Here is a 15,328-nt window from a genome sequence, read left to right as displayed (position 1 = left end):
GCTTGACCGGCCGTTTAGTCTGATATTTTTTGACCTGGCGATCGTTTAACTTCGACTCAGACAGTACAACTTCCCAGCCACACACAACGTGTGTCGGTGGGTGAAGAAGACGTAATGTTCACTTCAATTCGTCACAACTGCCAGTCCAAAATAAAAGCTGTGGAGGAGCAACCGTAAAAACCTTTGGAACTACTAACTTAATCCGACACTTTATATAGTATATTATATTTACATCCCATGCAAGCTGCTCAGAGTAATCACATTACTCTAAACGTTTGCTAAACTGCAAATGTTAATGGAGGTTAAGAAAGAAAATCGTAATCTGCAAAAATCTGAACTTGCATTATACAGCAGACAAAATTAGCAACTAGCAGTTGAACATGGTGGAACATTTAGCAGCATAAAAGTCAGATATTTCCTTTTGGAGTCGATGAAGACTATAAACAGATGTAAAACGATAATGCATGTTGGACTTACATTCAACAGGGAGCCAGTGAGAGGAAATGCTGATATTTAAATTTTGGGTTCATAGCATGTTTCGCTTCCTCCAAGTGGCCTAGAGAAATGATCTCAATGCAGCTAAAATATATGACTTTCATATGTGAGTAACATGTTGCAGAGCACCTGCATTCATAAAACCTTCGAAAATCAAATGAAGAGAAATTAGCACCATTACTGGGATGAATGTACTCGAGGGCACATGGAACCACAGACCATCAGAGGAAGCTCTCAATTTATTACACAGAGGCATCAGTGGGTGCCAAGCTACAAGCTTTCAAGCAACAATGTTTTCAGAAGGGATATCATAAATCCTGCGCACATTTAGCCAAATGTATAAACTTATAATTAAAACAAAATAAATCCCCTCTAAAGTGCCCACCAGAGAGCGATTCACTCCGATGAGTGATGGAAAATGAACCAACGAGACGGATTTAAGACGCGGTGAAACATTTTCTTTCTTTGTTTATTGAGCTTTAAAGAGACATAGGTGTACAAAACCTGCCTGCCCAATATCAAAACTTCCAGCATGTTTAGGGCCACCGACTGCACTGAAATAGGATTTCTGGAAAAAGGGGGGCCTCAAAACAAAGTGGCTTGCCATATTGAGCGTGACAAAACTACTAATTGCCCCTTTTTCTTGAAAATGAGGCACATTAACAATGTTGGGCTCCGTTTTCACATCCATGTGGAAATACTGTGTCACGGCCGTAATGTTTTTTCCTATTCCCATGACGTCCTAAGCAGAGGGATCTGTTTCCTTTTCGCTTTTAGCCAGAGCGCAAGTATACGGTTGAGGCAACCTTTTTTTTGGAAGCTGTTATTGTAGTGTCCTTCAGCAATTTCCATAGTTTCCTTTTTACAAGTTTTTGGGATCAGGAAGGAAGAGCTTTTTATTCCTCAGAGTATTTCTTAGCCTTTCTGCATCATCCGACTGTTAGTTTTGGCCCAACTTATCAGTGAAAATAAACACTCATAGAGGCAGTCACCCCTAAAATAGATAGCTTTCTCCTTGGATCCCCAGGCATGCTGTGTGGCCTCTGATAGCACTAAGTACAGAAACATATTCACCCTTTCGCTTATGAACTCCCAGTATGGAAGGGAAACAAGCTGCTGCCCACATGTCGCTATATCCTTTTAAACTCCTGTTATTGCAGCACAGTCGATGTTCGTCGAGAGGCAGAATGATGGGAATTTCACGGGGATGAGACACCCCTCCCTTGGTTCAACAGCTTTGTTTAGCACAGACCGTCCTCCTCCAGAAACACTGCTCTCAACCACTTTCTACTGTCTCCACCAGGAGGTAAATGACATGATCTATTACTTTTACTCCCTACAGCAGAAACACAATTTGGCTTGCTTAACTGCTATCTTGGCCAAATGGTCATCATCCTTGACGTATTAGAGAAGTAAAGAGGACATTCTCTAAATGTGCTTCATCTGAAACAATGCAACCTTTTCCTTTTATCTTGAGTAACCAACCCATTCTCCGCTTCCAACGAGAGACTGATCCCCATTGTCCTTCAGCTCAACAAAAGCCCAGCAGCCTTGTAACAGGCTTTAAAAATAATGGCGCACTACACCAATCAGTCCACTTACTACCTGTGGTTAGAGCTTTGTTTCAAAACTCAATACTTCTTTTGGTCGTGAGGTTAAGTGTCTAAAAACTGTCAGTGGTGTTCGATTCATTGCTCAGGTTTAATTTAGACAATTTAGCGCATCATAGACTTAGCTATATTTTGGGGAAACTCCAGTTGCTGCAAATGTTAGGACAATCTGATATTTAAGAGGTTTGTCTTTTATAAAAAAAAGGGTTTTGTAGGAAATATTGATATTGCTTGAGGTAGAGAAAAATGCATTTAAATAGCTATCGATATTAAATATCAGGTATGGAATTGGTACTCCGTTGGAAATTAAAGATGTATAAAGACCTGAGGGGACACCTCTTAAGCTCATCAATGCAGGATGCAACTTTATATCTCAGTTATTTAATCCATAACCAAGGTAGAAAGGACAAGTTACGGCTGTACTTGGGGTTATGTGCCAGACTTCTTGCTGGCCCTGGATCAGTATATTCCAGGAGGTATAGTTGCTCCAGGAGGTAAAGTTAAAAGATTCCTGGCTTTCTTCATCTTAAACAGACATATTTGAGTGTTTATTGATCTCATCATTTAACCCTCAACAGGAAAGCCAATAAACTGTTCTTTACCTTTGCTGACTGCTGCCATTGATCCTTCAGCTGCAACTGTTCAAGTTGTTCCAAAAGTGAAAAAGACCAAAGGAGAGCAATGAGGGCACGTAGACTTTAAAACCAGCAGCCTGAAGGCGCCTTTAGGCTGGGAACAAATATTAAGTTCATTAATTGTCACACTGTGCGAGACGGGTCTAATAGAGCTGTGGTTGCAATCTGTGACGTACAATGCCTATTCCGTAATGTTTCACATGGTGAATGAAAAAGAAAAGGAGGGGAGTGATTGTGAGTCAATTGTGGCCAAGAAAAACCGGCCAACTTAAAATGCATTTTGAGGCCCCTTGAGGCAAATTTGCCTCAAATAAAATTGACTTGGTGCATAAATGCGGGTTGTAGTCTTTGTTCGCCAAATCTAAAAAAAACAACACTGTTTTTTGATTGATTTGTCCAACGATCGACAACGTTTGCCTGGAACAGCCCAAGGTTGCACTGTATTGTTTGATTCTTTTTCTGCTGTCATTTCAAGCCTTAATTTTGCAAAGCACCATGTTCGCTCAAGAAAGATGCTCCACATATAAAGGCTAATTGGTATTGTTTCATGTGGTAAACTAGCTTGTTTTCCTGCTGCATCTCCTCGCTGACAGTAAAGCCTCCTCGCCTTGCAGACGGGCAGGGAGGTAATTCTTGGACAAACACAAGTCACCTTTGACTGGTCAGGAATGTTATCAGGGCCCATATACTCTTCCTCGGGTTGAAGAAGGAAATATCTTAGACTTGAAACACTTCCCCAACAGCTGTTTGCTGCATCACTCTCTCTGTCTACCCCCCGCACTGGACTGAGCACCCAGACACGGTAGTGCTGCCTGGAACGCTCTCCTCCGTCCAGTCTCTTTCATCAGGAGCTGGAACAACATCAGGGCGAGCTTTCTCTTAGACAAGCAGTAAAAAAATTAAAATAAATGCTGGTGTGATTAAGATAGATAGATAGACTGGCCAGGACACTTAATCTTCTGTCCAATGAAAAATGTTAACTGCATCCTGATGTCGACCCCCCCTTCCCCCATGCAGTGCAATTAGGCTGAATTACCACTGTGTGTTTAAGTGTCCCCTCTGAACTGTCTACGCCAATTCTTTTCTTGTGCTAATCTTCTACTCATTACTTACGTCCAATATTTTTGAAAAAAAACATGCATCCAGGGAATTTGAAGAGTAACTGCACACTTAAACATGTTAAGGTAGAAACTAAATGATACAACTGTTCTTTTGATGAAACAAATCTAAGCTGGCATTAATAGAAGAAGAAAAAACATGTCATGGCTCAAAAACGCCACATATAGTTTTAAATCAGCCTCGTTCCTGCAAAGCCCATTCTGAGATAGAGTCAACCGTTTGGGACTAATATACGTCGTGAAATTAAATAACATAACGCCCTCTACTCAGAGCCCCCTTCTTGCCTGTTCTCTCCTTTCTGTGGACTGGAGACAGCCAAGTGCTTTCCTACACTGGGGAAAGAGTGCATTTGAAGCATTAAGGTCTAGATAGCTAGCTAACATTAGCTCGCAAAATGCCACCCTGTTTTCTTACTAACGTTTATGATGGTACACGTTACTCTGGTTAAAGAAAATGAGCAGAGAAGAGGCCTGGGTCCTTGCTCACACACTCCAGGACACGCCGACCGGGAGGAGACGGAGGCGCTAGGGTTTGTGCTGGCTAAATTCAAGCTGCTAACAGCCATGACGGTCCGTCTCTGAAGCTGCCGCCCACTCTCCTCCTGGTAAAGTAGTCCCTAAACAGCGGGAGGAGGGGCGGAGGGACTGCCTGAGTAATTCTTGTCTAATTTGTTGTCTGATAAACAGTAAATCCACCAAATCCACATGGTTCCACATGGCACCGACACCGCATCGAGGCCTTCGTCTTACGAGAGTGGGCATGGTTTTATCCTTCAGCCCCTAGCCCACTTTTTGAAGATTTTTCAAAATTATGCATTGTGTGGATTTAGTTTCAGACGCAAGGAGGGGAAGGGGGGGATTTAATTTGAACTCTGTTAAAATCACTTTTTTAGATTTATAATCCACTAACTATTGCTATATAACATGATCTTTGAAGGCATTCGACATTGGAAATTAAATCATTTTCCTTTATTCAAATGAAAAATGTCTGCGGTCCAGCAGGCCTCCACAATGTCAAGGAAAGAGGTATGGTTGGTGGCGATGGCAGACGTCTGAGGAGAGAGTTACTCGAGAGGTCTCATTAGTCAGACCTTCAGTCTACCAACGCCGCTGCTCTGTTTTCATAGTATCACTTGTACTATCACAGACGGATGAGGTCCACTGAGCAAAGATAAAGCCGGTGTTATTTCACCCCTGGCCTTTCCTGACACATTGATCGCTTTTGGGAGCCATGCGGAAACACACACAGGTTTACAGACTTCAAATAGTGAACTGCCGCTGCAAATCATCAATAAAAAAAGAGCTCGAAAAGAGAAAAAGGGCAGATTGTTGCACCTTACTTCTGCCATAACCTCGACATACACCATATACAGTGAGTTCCTCCTCTCAACTGAGATAAAGTCTGTGATATTATGCACAGTCCAATGATAAGCTGATATTACACATATTGTTATCAGCAGATAGCTTCAGATTCTGCCCTGTAAACTGAAAAACAACTCTCACACAATGTCTCCTTTGGGTTTCCATCTGACCTGTGGTTTAGAGAGGGAATCTGAATGTCTCCCAACACCGTACCTCCTAAATTACAAACTCAATCACCATCTCGCTGTAACACGCGGTGACCAACGCCTGCGTAATTGCATGAGGAACGACTATTTCCTCCGACCTGAGGAGAGAAAGGTTTACCGAGGGCAAATGAAAAGCAGGCGCGCCGGAGAGAAGCCCGGACACATTTGGGAGGGCGTGCCGATTGCTAATGTATAGACTCGGGGTATTGATGAAGGTCAAGTTGATTTATTCCCCAGTCCCACCGCAATTCATCAAATCCACCCGCGTGTTATCTGTGCATGCATTTGCTTCAATGGACAACAAAAATAAACCATCAGCTTTCAGCAATTAATCAGATTGAACCTGCTAATCTTCCTCGAGAACAACATTGTGGGACGTTGAGGAGCCGGTTCCTTGCCGAATCTGGGAAGTTTGTTTATTTGATTCATGTATTCATTTCAGCGAGATAGTCTCGCTCTCGTTGGAGACACAAAGTCTCAAAGCTTAGAAAAGCAGAGTGCCTGCCAAGCCATATCAGTGACGGCCTCGCGATGATTCGCAGCTCATTAACATTACAGCGGAGCCTTATTTGAACATAGCAAACACCTCCGTGGATCTATAAATACATTGCAATTTGGTCGTTTGAGAGTCATTAAACTGGAGTTACTTTTGTGACACAACAGCGGGAAGAAAAAAAAATGATATTGTGTAGAAAAATAAAACAGGTTTGAGATTTTTTTATTTCCTTTTTTATTACATGCGAGTCTGGATTTTCATGTTATACTCACATGTCCTTGACTTGAATAAATAGAGGGAGCATTCTCTTTCTCTGTCTTTTCCTCTGAGCGTCTCCAGGGACTCCCTCTGACTTCCTGCCATTAAAGAGACAGCCCACTGGAGAGCAGGGGGTGACTGACATATAACTACCTCTGCTCTGTGGCCGGCGCTCTGTGCAACTCAAACCGACATCTGTGGAATTTACTCAAAGGGTAGTTTACTCAGGGAAAGAATAAAATAAAAAATAGAGCGATGGAAAGGAGAACATTGATGCGTTTTCTGGACGGATACGGAGCGACAGACGAGAGGAGATGCAGCGGTACAAGACAGTCTGTTGAGGCAAGAAAAGAATTCTGAAATAAATAAATAAATCAGACAGCTGTGAGACATCCAGAACAAAAAGTTTGTCTCAGATAATGTACACAGTTACATAACAGCAGGGTTCAAATGAACCTCAGTCTTCGAGACACCATTTCGTTGTTTGACCAAAGCTTTGTTATGACATATGATCAGGAATAAAGAAATACAGCTCATTTTGACAGGTTTTCATGAGACCAAGGAAACAGCATCACACCGCGTCGGCCAAGAGAAAAAAGAAAAAAAAACTCAACCTCCAAAGCACACAAAACTTTCCTTCTGACAAACACTTCTGACAAACAACATGTCGACGAGGAGAAAACACAAACGCGGCCCCCGTTTTTAGTCTGAGAGCCTCGTCCAGAAACCAAAACAAGTTATCTTGTGAAGCCACAAACAGACACTCTGCGGAGACCACACACGCCCACGGGAACACAAATATCTCAACAAATATACGACGGCGTGACCACTTCAAAAGAGACCAGATCCGGTCTTATGTAGGGTTGTTGCAGATATGATTAACAAAAACATGAAACTGCATTCCTATTTTGATCCGTAATAATAAAACAGGTAAAGTTTCTTTTTTTTAAGGATTGTTGGTCGATTTTGTTTGGCGCTGCATTGAACCCTCCCCCCCCCACACCTTACCTTCTGTAGCCACTGGGTATAATTCTCCATAATGTGCTCGAGCTGCTGGATCTTCTGGCTGGGGAACTCAGGCTCCGGCGGCGGAGAGTCTCTCTGGAGAGAGTTGCCGCTGTGCTGCGGGCCCCCGCCTTTCGCCTCCCTGCAGGAGCCGCCTCTGGCTCCATCGCCCTCGGGCAGGATGAACGTATAGGTGCACTGGCCATGCTGGATCTTGTGAAAGCGTCGGTTACTACTGCCTCCAGAACTGCTGCTGCTGCTGCCACTGCTGCTGCTGCCACCTGTGCTGCTGGTGCTGCTGCTGCTATCCGTCCCTCTGCGCTGCTCCCCTCCTCCGCAGCTCACAATCACCAGAAGTGCTGCCAGGGAGAACAAGTGGCAGTCGAAGTTGTACCACCGCATCGTAGTAGCCTGAGGTCAAAGCTGCAGGTGAATCGGGTGCTTGGATCTCTCACCGGTCCTTCTTCGTTTGGCTAAATGTTCCCTTTTAGAGCTGGATCAGAAAAGTGTCGGGGTACATTGTTAGCCTGTGTCATCCATCCTTACAGTGGACCATGCTGCGTCTGCAGAGCACCTTTTAAGTTCTTGCCTCAGCGGGGAAAAGTTGTACACATGTCTGGCAGAGTGACAGCTTGGTTACAAATCCGTATGCTCCTGCAGCGAATCGAAGCCAGACTGGGTGTGTGCATTTATCGATCTGTGCATCTAGAATTGGTGCAGTGCTGGGATGGTGGCGTCAGACCTCCCCTGGTCTCTCTGCATTCGAGTCCTCCTCTGCTCTGATTTAACGACTGGGGGAGAGTGAGAGAGAGAGAGAGAGACGCTCACTCCAAAGAACAAGCTCCAAGCTTTTCAGCACACTCTGCGCCTGCCCCTCGCAGAGCCTGCAGAGGAATGCGAGTGTGTGTGCACGGACGAGTGTATGTGTGTGTGTGTGTGTGTGTGTGTGTGTGTGTGCGCGCCTGGCAGAAAAGGGACCCTAGCACAGAGGATGTGCTTAGACTATGAGGATCGGTTTACAGGCGCTGCTGACTGCTGGCTCATGTGGTTGACCTGGCTTTTTTTGCCTGTGGGTTGACAAAAAAAAAAACTTGAGATACAACTTCACTCTCCTCTATACTGTACAATGGCAGGTGCTATATCACAAGTAGACACGAGGGAGGGACGTTTCTGGGTGTTTTCATTGTCTAATTCTCAACTACTTATGTCTCCCTCGCGGTAACAGGAAACCATCATCAAGCCAAGGGAGATCTTTGTTCTGTCGTAGCCATGTGATGCACTTGCAATCTTTATACTTCTCTTTGTGGCAGTTTTGCATTGTCAGTGGTAGTGGCACAGTATTCAGATGGTATTTGATTCACAGGAAGCGCAAATACAATTTGGGCGCCTTCATGATTTCCAAATAGTCAGCAGATTTCCATAATGCCCATAAAAGTAAGAACATACACTTTTCTCCCAAGGATCAATTAAACGTGTCATTGGCAACTGTGGGACTTCTTTGCATTACCACGGATAACCAAAGGTGTCGCCAAGTCAACCAGAACTGATATCCTAAAAAGAGTGCTCTACTTATTTAGCATTGCACTCCTATACCATTGTTGGAGTCATAATGGACAGTTTAAAAAAAGAAGGTATTCAAATTGAAATGAGATATTGTATTTTTGTATTACATACATTCTCTTTCCTTGCCAAAACCCAATGCACACATTACCCACAATGCAACTGGAGATATGAGCGTGTAATGCTCGTAGCGACTAATGTAGCCTCGAGCTTCAAGCAGAGATGAGGAGCTCAATTTTTGTGGTCTTCAGCCTCACCTGACGCTGACTCAAGTGACATCACTTGATGCATTTCTCATTCTGAGGCTTTAAACTTCAGCATTTTAGGAAAAAGGAGGAACCAATTTGAATGTGGGATTCTGCAAAGACGGCAAAAAGCTCTGCTCAGATTTCCCCCACCCACTGTATCTCCATCACACTCACCGCCCCTACCATCGTTTACTTCACGTCGGCTACAGTATGCCGCGATCACACCCGACCCTCTGCTGTTATGTTTTTAAGAAAACAAAAGTGAACTCCGAGAATGAGCAGTCGAAGAAGGAATGCGTCCTCGTCGTTTTGGCCAGAAGAAGGAGCGGAGTGAGGGAACACAGCGCTGAAAGGTTCTGGGTCAAAGGTCAAGTCCTTGTTATGGACAGTCCATTAAAACCTCTGATTCAGGGAGACACAAGCTGTCTTAAAATCTGGCCGGACTTCAACATTCCTCTCGAGTACAAAACATCCAAATCCAGTGGCGGCCGGCCAATAGAGGCCACCTTGAGCCACCAAAAAAATAAAAATTATAATAATATTAATACATTATACCAATTGTCAATATTTGTGTTTTTGAGCTATAGAATATACCCAGTAATATTTGTAAAATGTCCTCTCCGTTGCACCTCTCAGCTGCCCCTGTGCACGTCTCTACTGCGCCGTGCATGTGCTGGGGTTAGGTCGATTTTGCCCAAGGAAGACGGGTCTAATACGCAGTTTAGCCAATCACTGATTAAAGATAATAATGAGTTACTTGCAAATTATCCAATCAGCGCCCTAAAAAAGACTTAGTCTCAGTTGGCCCAAGGCTGCGCGTTCCCATCCCTCCTTCTCGTCAGGGCAGACGAGGCGCGCACCTGGCCAACATGTCCCCTGGAGAGGGGGCAGTGCCTGAAGTCCTTGGGGTGGATGCACCTACATCCCTGGCAGAGGTCACTAAGGTAGTCAAAAAGCTCCTTGGTGGTAAGGCGCCGGGGGTGGATGAGATCCGCCCTGAGATGCTGAAAGCGCTGGACACTGTTGGGCTGTCTTGGCTGACACGCCTTTGCAGTGTCGCATGGGGGTCGGGAACAGTGCCCATGGACTGGCAGACTGGGGTGGTGGTTCCCATCTTCAAGAAGGGGGACCGGAGAGTGTGCTCGAACTATCGTGGTATCACACTGCTCAGCCTCCCGGGAAAAGCTTATGCCAGGGTGCTGGAAGGGAGGCTCCGACCGATTGTCGAACCTCAGATTCAAGACGAACAGTGCGGATTCCATCCCGGCCCCGGATTCCATCCCGGGCTCAGCCTTAGAGATAGGGTAAGGAGCTCGGACATCAGGAGGGAGCTTGGAGTCGAGCCACTGAGGTGGTTCGGGCATCTAGTCAGGATGCCTCCTGGACGCCTCCCATTAGAGGTTTTCCAGGCACGTCCAACTGGTAGGAGGCCCCGGGGAAGATCGAGGACACGCTGGAGGGATTATATCTCCCGGCTGGCCTTGGAACGACTCGGGGTCCCCCAGAATGAGCTGGAAAATGTTGCGAGTGAGAGAGAAGCCTGGGTCGGCCTGCTGAACCTGCTGCGGTTGAAAATGGATGGATGGATAATTTCCAATAATAATCGTGCGAGTCACACGACACTTCCTGCATGAACAATCTACCATAAACGTTGGGTTACGAGCCGCCACTACCTTTGGTCAGAGTCCCCGTTAGCTCCCCGCTGTAGCCGGCTGGGGCTCCTGCTAGCGCTCCGTCACTTCCCCGCTAACTTCCGCTAGCTCTCCGTTAACTTCCGCTAGCTCCCCGAAAACCACCGAAGGTAGCGGGACCAGGCTCGACACCCGACTTGGGCAGAGGGGTCGCGGGCAGTAGCAGCAGCAGCGCTAGCTAGCAGCTTTTTGCTATTGTTCATGCAGGAAGTGTTGTGTGACTCGCGCGCTACTAAAAGAGAACTTTTCGGACTGGTAAAATGGCTTGGGTAACACAGGAAAGTGCGTTACTGAGGTCTAGTGAAGTAGTGTAGTTACCAATATTTTTTGTGTAATGCGTTACTATACTTCGTTACCTATAATAGTAATATCGTTACTGTAAGCCGTTACTTTATAACTCGTTACCCCCGACACTGGTGACGGTGCATGTGCTCGAGTGTACACAACCTCCCACTCCTCAGAGCGCCGTTGTGCACACGTGTTTTACGGCCTCCGAGTGCCTGCTCATGCTTACATGTTATACTGAACGAGTCTGCAGGATCTCGCATGTCAGCAGGGGGCTACAAAAGGTTGGCCGCTCTGTGTGGGATGCTGAGGATGCTGAACGAACGCACGAAGGAGACAGAGAATAACATAATCGCCCAGACTGGATCGAGACACAAAGCATACGTCACGTGCGAATATCGCTCGGATTGCCCGTCTTCAGTTGATGTACTTTGCCGGTGTCTAAGTGGGAGATAATATTCCCCTTTTGCATGTAAAAGGAAAACTACACATCACTTTTATGAAGAGCTCCTCAAAAGACTCACACTGACGTATGAAAATGTGTAACTTCTAGTCTTCTGTCGACGATGAATTGACCCATTTGCTCCTCTACACAGCAGCTTTAGTCACAGTCAGCATGTACTGTATATACCCTTCAAGTGGGAATGTGAGACTATTTTTTCCCTTTTTTTCTTTTTTCCCAAGGTTTTCTTTTTGAAATGAGTCAGCTGGAAACATTCAAATGTTTTCTGCCCACTCACAGGGCTAACGCCAGCTAGCTCGCTAAAACTGACAAAAGACTACTAGTTACTGTACATGTTCACATCAGCCGGTGAAATGAGGTGCTGATGAATTTCAAGTTGTGGTTTAATTGATATGTATGTAGGGATTCCTCCCTTTTTCGTTGGATTTCTCAAAGTTAAGATTTGCTGTTTGGTTTTCTGCTGATCTGTGAATGAACCCAACAGGCTTAGCCACTACAGGGGATGCTTCTTAACGACCAGTCAATCCTACGGCGGCATATGCATGGACAGTTAGTATTTGATAATGCATTGTATACATGCTTTTCATTGAAATATGCATATATATGTATATACAAAAACAAAAAACATTTTGCAACATCAAAATCAACATTCTGATATTTTGTAGCACAGCCAGCATTGACTTGTCCAACTTGAGCAAGATTGTTTGGAAACACAAGCTGCTTATATTTATGATTCAGTAACTGAGTGGTGTAATCCCAGATCTGATTTCTTACTGGAATGTAAACTTATTGAGAAAACAAACCCGATGTTCAAAGTTACACGAGTACAATCATTTTTAGAACCTTGAGGTCCCGTGCCCGTCTGTCCGGTACTTCCTGTCCCATACATTTATCCAACGCGCACCCAGTTGAGGGAAATGCAATGCAATCGTTTTGCGGGTGCCAGTCAAATACACTGGAGGTCATGTCAGTTGTGATGGGCCTTGAAGGCAGCTGGCTTTCATGGGAATCTGGCTTATGTTTGACTAGTGAAAAGTTTGGGAGGACGTTTTGTAGAAACTCAACATCAATCTGAATGACACTGCCTTCTGTATGCAATCTAAAATTGAACACAAGATGTGGGAACATAGAAGGTCAGAGCTTTACAGTCTTTTGTCCAATCGCTTCTGGTTGCTTACCGGTTAAATAGAGCCAAGCAAGCCAGTTCCACTGGGGAGTGGAAACTTTTAGTTTAATATTGGATTCACGACTGAAGCTTTTTTATGGTTTTATTAGTTCTAATTCTATAAAATAGGCAGGGTGAGCGCATTAATAAGATAGCAATTGTTTGGTACAATTATTTAAAAGTATCATGTCTTGTTTTTTTTACCCCTAGCAGTGTTATGAAGCAATGTTTATACCAATTTTGGTATGTATTGTGCACGAGGATACACGCACGAGGATGCACATGCAAGGAGATCGGCAGTAGCAGACTGTAAATAAGAGGAGTAAGGCCTCCAGCTCAACAACAACAAACACGACTGCTGAACATTAGACAAATCAAATATTAGACAAATCAAGGTATTCCTTTCCTCTAGAACCCAAATTAGTTTAAGTTATATCATCAACTTAAATGTACCATTGAAATTAAATGAGAAAAAAAAAGTTCAAATGTAATAACAACACATTATGATTGATTACAAAAAATGCTCAACTCTCAGTACCAGGAGTGTACTGTCCTCTGTTTGGCCAAATTGGTTCAGTCATCAGTGCTTGTTTTCCCCTTTGAACATTCTTTATTTAGGTTATCCGTTGTGTCTTTCTTTGCTTTGAATGTTTCTTTAAAAAAGTGCTGAATTAAAAATTATAGAGTATATATATAAAGTACTTTTTTTTCCTACTTACTATTTGACAAATTTTTGAAATGTTCCTTTAATAAATGTGGCTCTTTAATCTTCTATCCCTGGCCAGGACACAAACACAGTTGTCACTTGAAGACAAAAAGCGCTCCGTTTGACTGGAAAGACAAACCTCAGCAACTCATTCAGACATGCTTGAATAGCTTCAGCACTCTCAGTGTTTGCCCGTTTCTTTCATCTCAGATAATTTGAATTTGATTAAACGGTTGCATAACCGAGCCAAAAACACGGATGGCACCTTTTCATCGGCCAAAGTTTCACCATTTGTCATGGTGAAGGTGATTAGAGTGCACACACACAAACACACACACACACACTCTCAAACACAGTGTCATGGTAATGCTGAACCAGTGCCAGCATCTACGCCATTGATTCGCCAGCAAAGGGAACTTTTTGGAAGTGCAAATGCGGGTTGATCTTGCATTATTCTCCTGTTTTTGAGTTGAGGGCGGATTTGTCATATTCTGAGTACCTTCTAAAAGATCCACAGTCCGGTCCGGCGGGGCCTTGGGGGACCATTAATCTCACAACAATAGCCTTGTTAGCGACTCGCTGAGTGATGACTTCACTTTTCACACTCAATGGCTCAAAGGGGAGAGTTGAGGAATTGCACATTTGTGTCTGCTCCGAGTGGATTTCGACCTTGTGCAGGATTCTGACTGAGTGAATGTGTTGAAGGGCATGTATTGAGAAATGAGTTACACTGGTGGCTTTCTCCCTGAAGCCACTTCAACAACTTTGCAATAAGCCTCAAGAGTAATGAGATCACGTTTTTTAAGCCTGCTTACAGAAATCCCTTTTGAAAATAATAGTGAGGCTCAACCACCAACGGTTTTCCTTGTAGAGACAAACATAAAAGGATAAAGAGGGAAAGCAGATATCCAGCTGAGTATACAGTTGAACAGAGGCCCAGTAAGAACCGTTTTGCTTTGCCACACCCTCTGGAGAATGGGATTAAAAATTAAATCCTTAATTCCTCACAGACCTATCTCCAGTGAAGGAAAAAAAAAGAACATTTCACTAAAATAGCATCATTTGGTTCATGGCCTGTCGGGTCAAAGATCCAGACTGAAATATCTCATCAACTATATCAACGAAATTTGCTGCAGTGTTTGCCCCGTCATTCCCTCAGGATGAATTGGAATCACTTTGGTGATCCTGAAACCTTTCATGCCGCACCATTATCAGGTCAACATTATAATGTTCCTACTTTACTCTATGGAAATATATTTGCAAGTAATTCCTATCAGCTTCTGCTGTATTTTGTGTTAAATCCAAATGAGCTAATGTTATGCTGCATTCAAGATAGTGCTATAAAAAGATACTGCTATAAAAAGCGCAATAGAATGCCACTTATAGGTGTCCGACAGCACACAAAGCCCATTGTAAATGGTAAACCACCAACTAAAAGGCAATGTCATGTATATTTGCCTGTATTACATTTTTTTTACATACATACTATTATATCTTAAATCAACGCACCTCTTTGACCTAACTTTAAAAAGTCAAAAAGTTATAGAGAATACCAATATAAACGTAGTGCTTGGAGGTTGTAAAGAACGTTGTCATCGTCATTGATAGTGACCCGGATTTGATTCTGCTGCAGCAGCAGATGATTTGATGGATTTCCGAAACAACCCATTGTGACATGTTCCTGCCTGGAGCCATGATGTCATTGGGGTGAGACCAATGGAAGAGTGACACGGCGGAGCCATTAGCACAAGGTGGCTGTCATTCTTCGTTATCTTTCCCTCTGGTTTTCAGAGTCTGCTCTCACCACAGGCATGGCCTCCATCTCCTGTCAGTGCAGCCATACACAATCCTTGTCCCGCCTCAAATTCTCCCATCTTCCACTCATGAAGGTCAGGCCGAGGTGAACGAAAAAGTGTGGAGGTTTCTGTCTGTCAGTATGATGTTAAATCTTTTTCTCCACTTCTTACTTCAATGGGCATTTTTTTTTCTTCACTATTTGTCCAACAAAGTAAGCAATAGAAAGGG

The 15,328-nt window shown here is 44.0% G+C and overlaps 1 protein-coding gene across 1 annotated transcript in view; it reads right to left on the bottom strand.

Annotated features, from left to right (window-relative positions):
• angpt1 (angiopoietin 1) overlaps positions 1-7,587 on the bottom strand; it is a gene marked incomplete at its 5' end in the record, with an annotated part of 51,080 nt that extends 43,493 nt beyond the window's left edge. The window contains one exon of the mRNA XM_079232457.1: positions 7,189-7,587. Within this exon, the coding sequence (XP_079088583.1) occupies positions 7,189-7,587 (399 nt within the window). The remainder of the gene's footprint in view (positions 1-7,188) is intronic.
• Positions 7,588-15,328: the final 7,741 nt, after the last annotated feature.

The sequence above is a fragment of the Taurulus bubalis genome, assembly GCF_910589615.1.
Source record: "Taurulus bubalis genome assembly, chromosome: 16".
Classification (NCBI taxonomy): domain Eukaryota; kingdom Metazoa; phylum Chordata; class Actinopteri; order Perciformes; family Cottidae; genus Taurulus; species Taurulus bubalis.
Note: the sequence above shows the minus strand (reverse complement) of the source record. Positions and strands in the feature narration are given on the sequence as shown.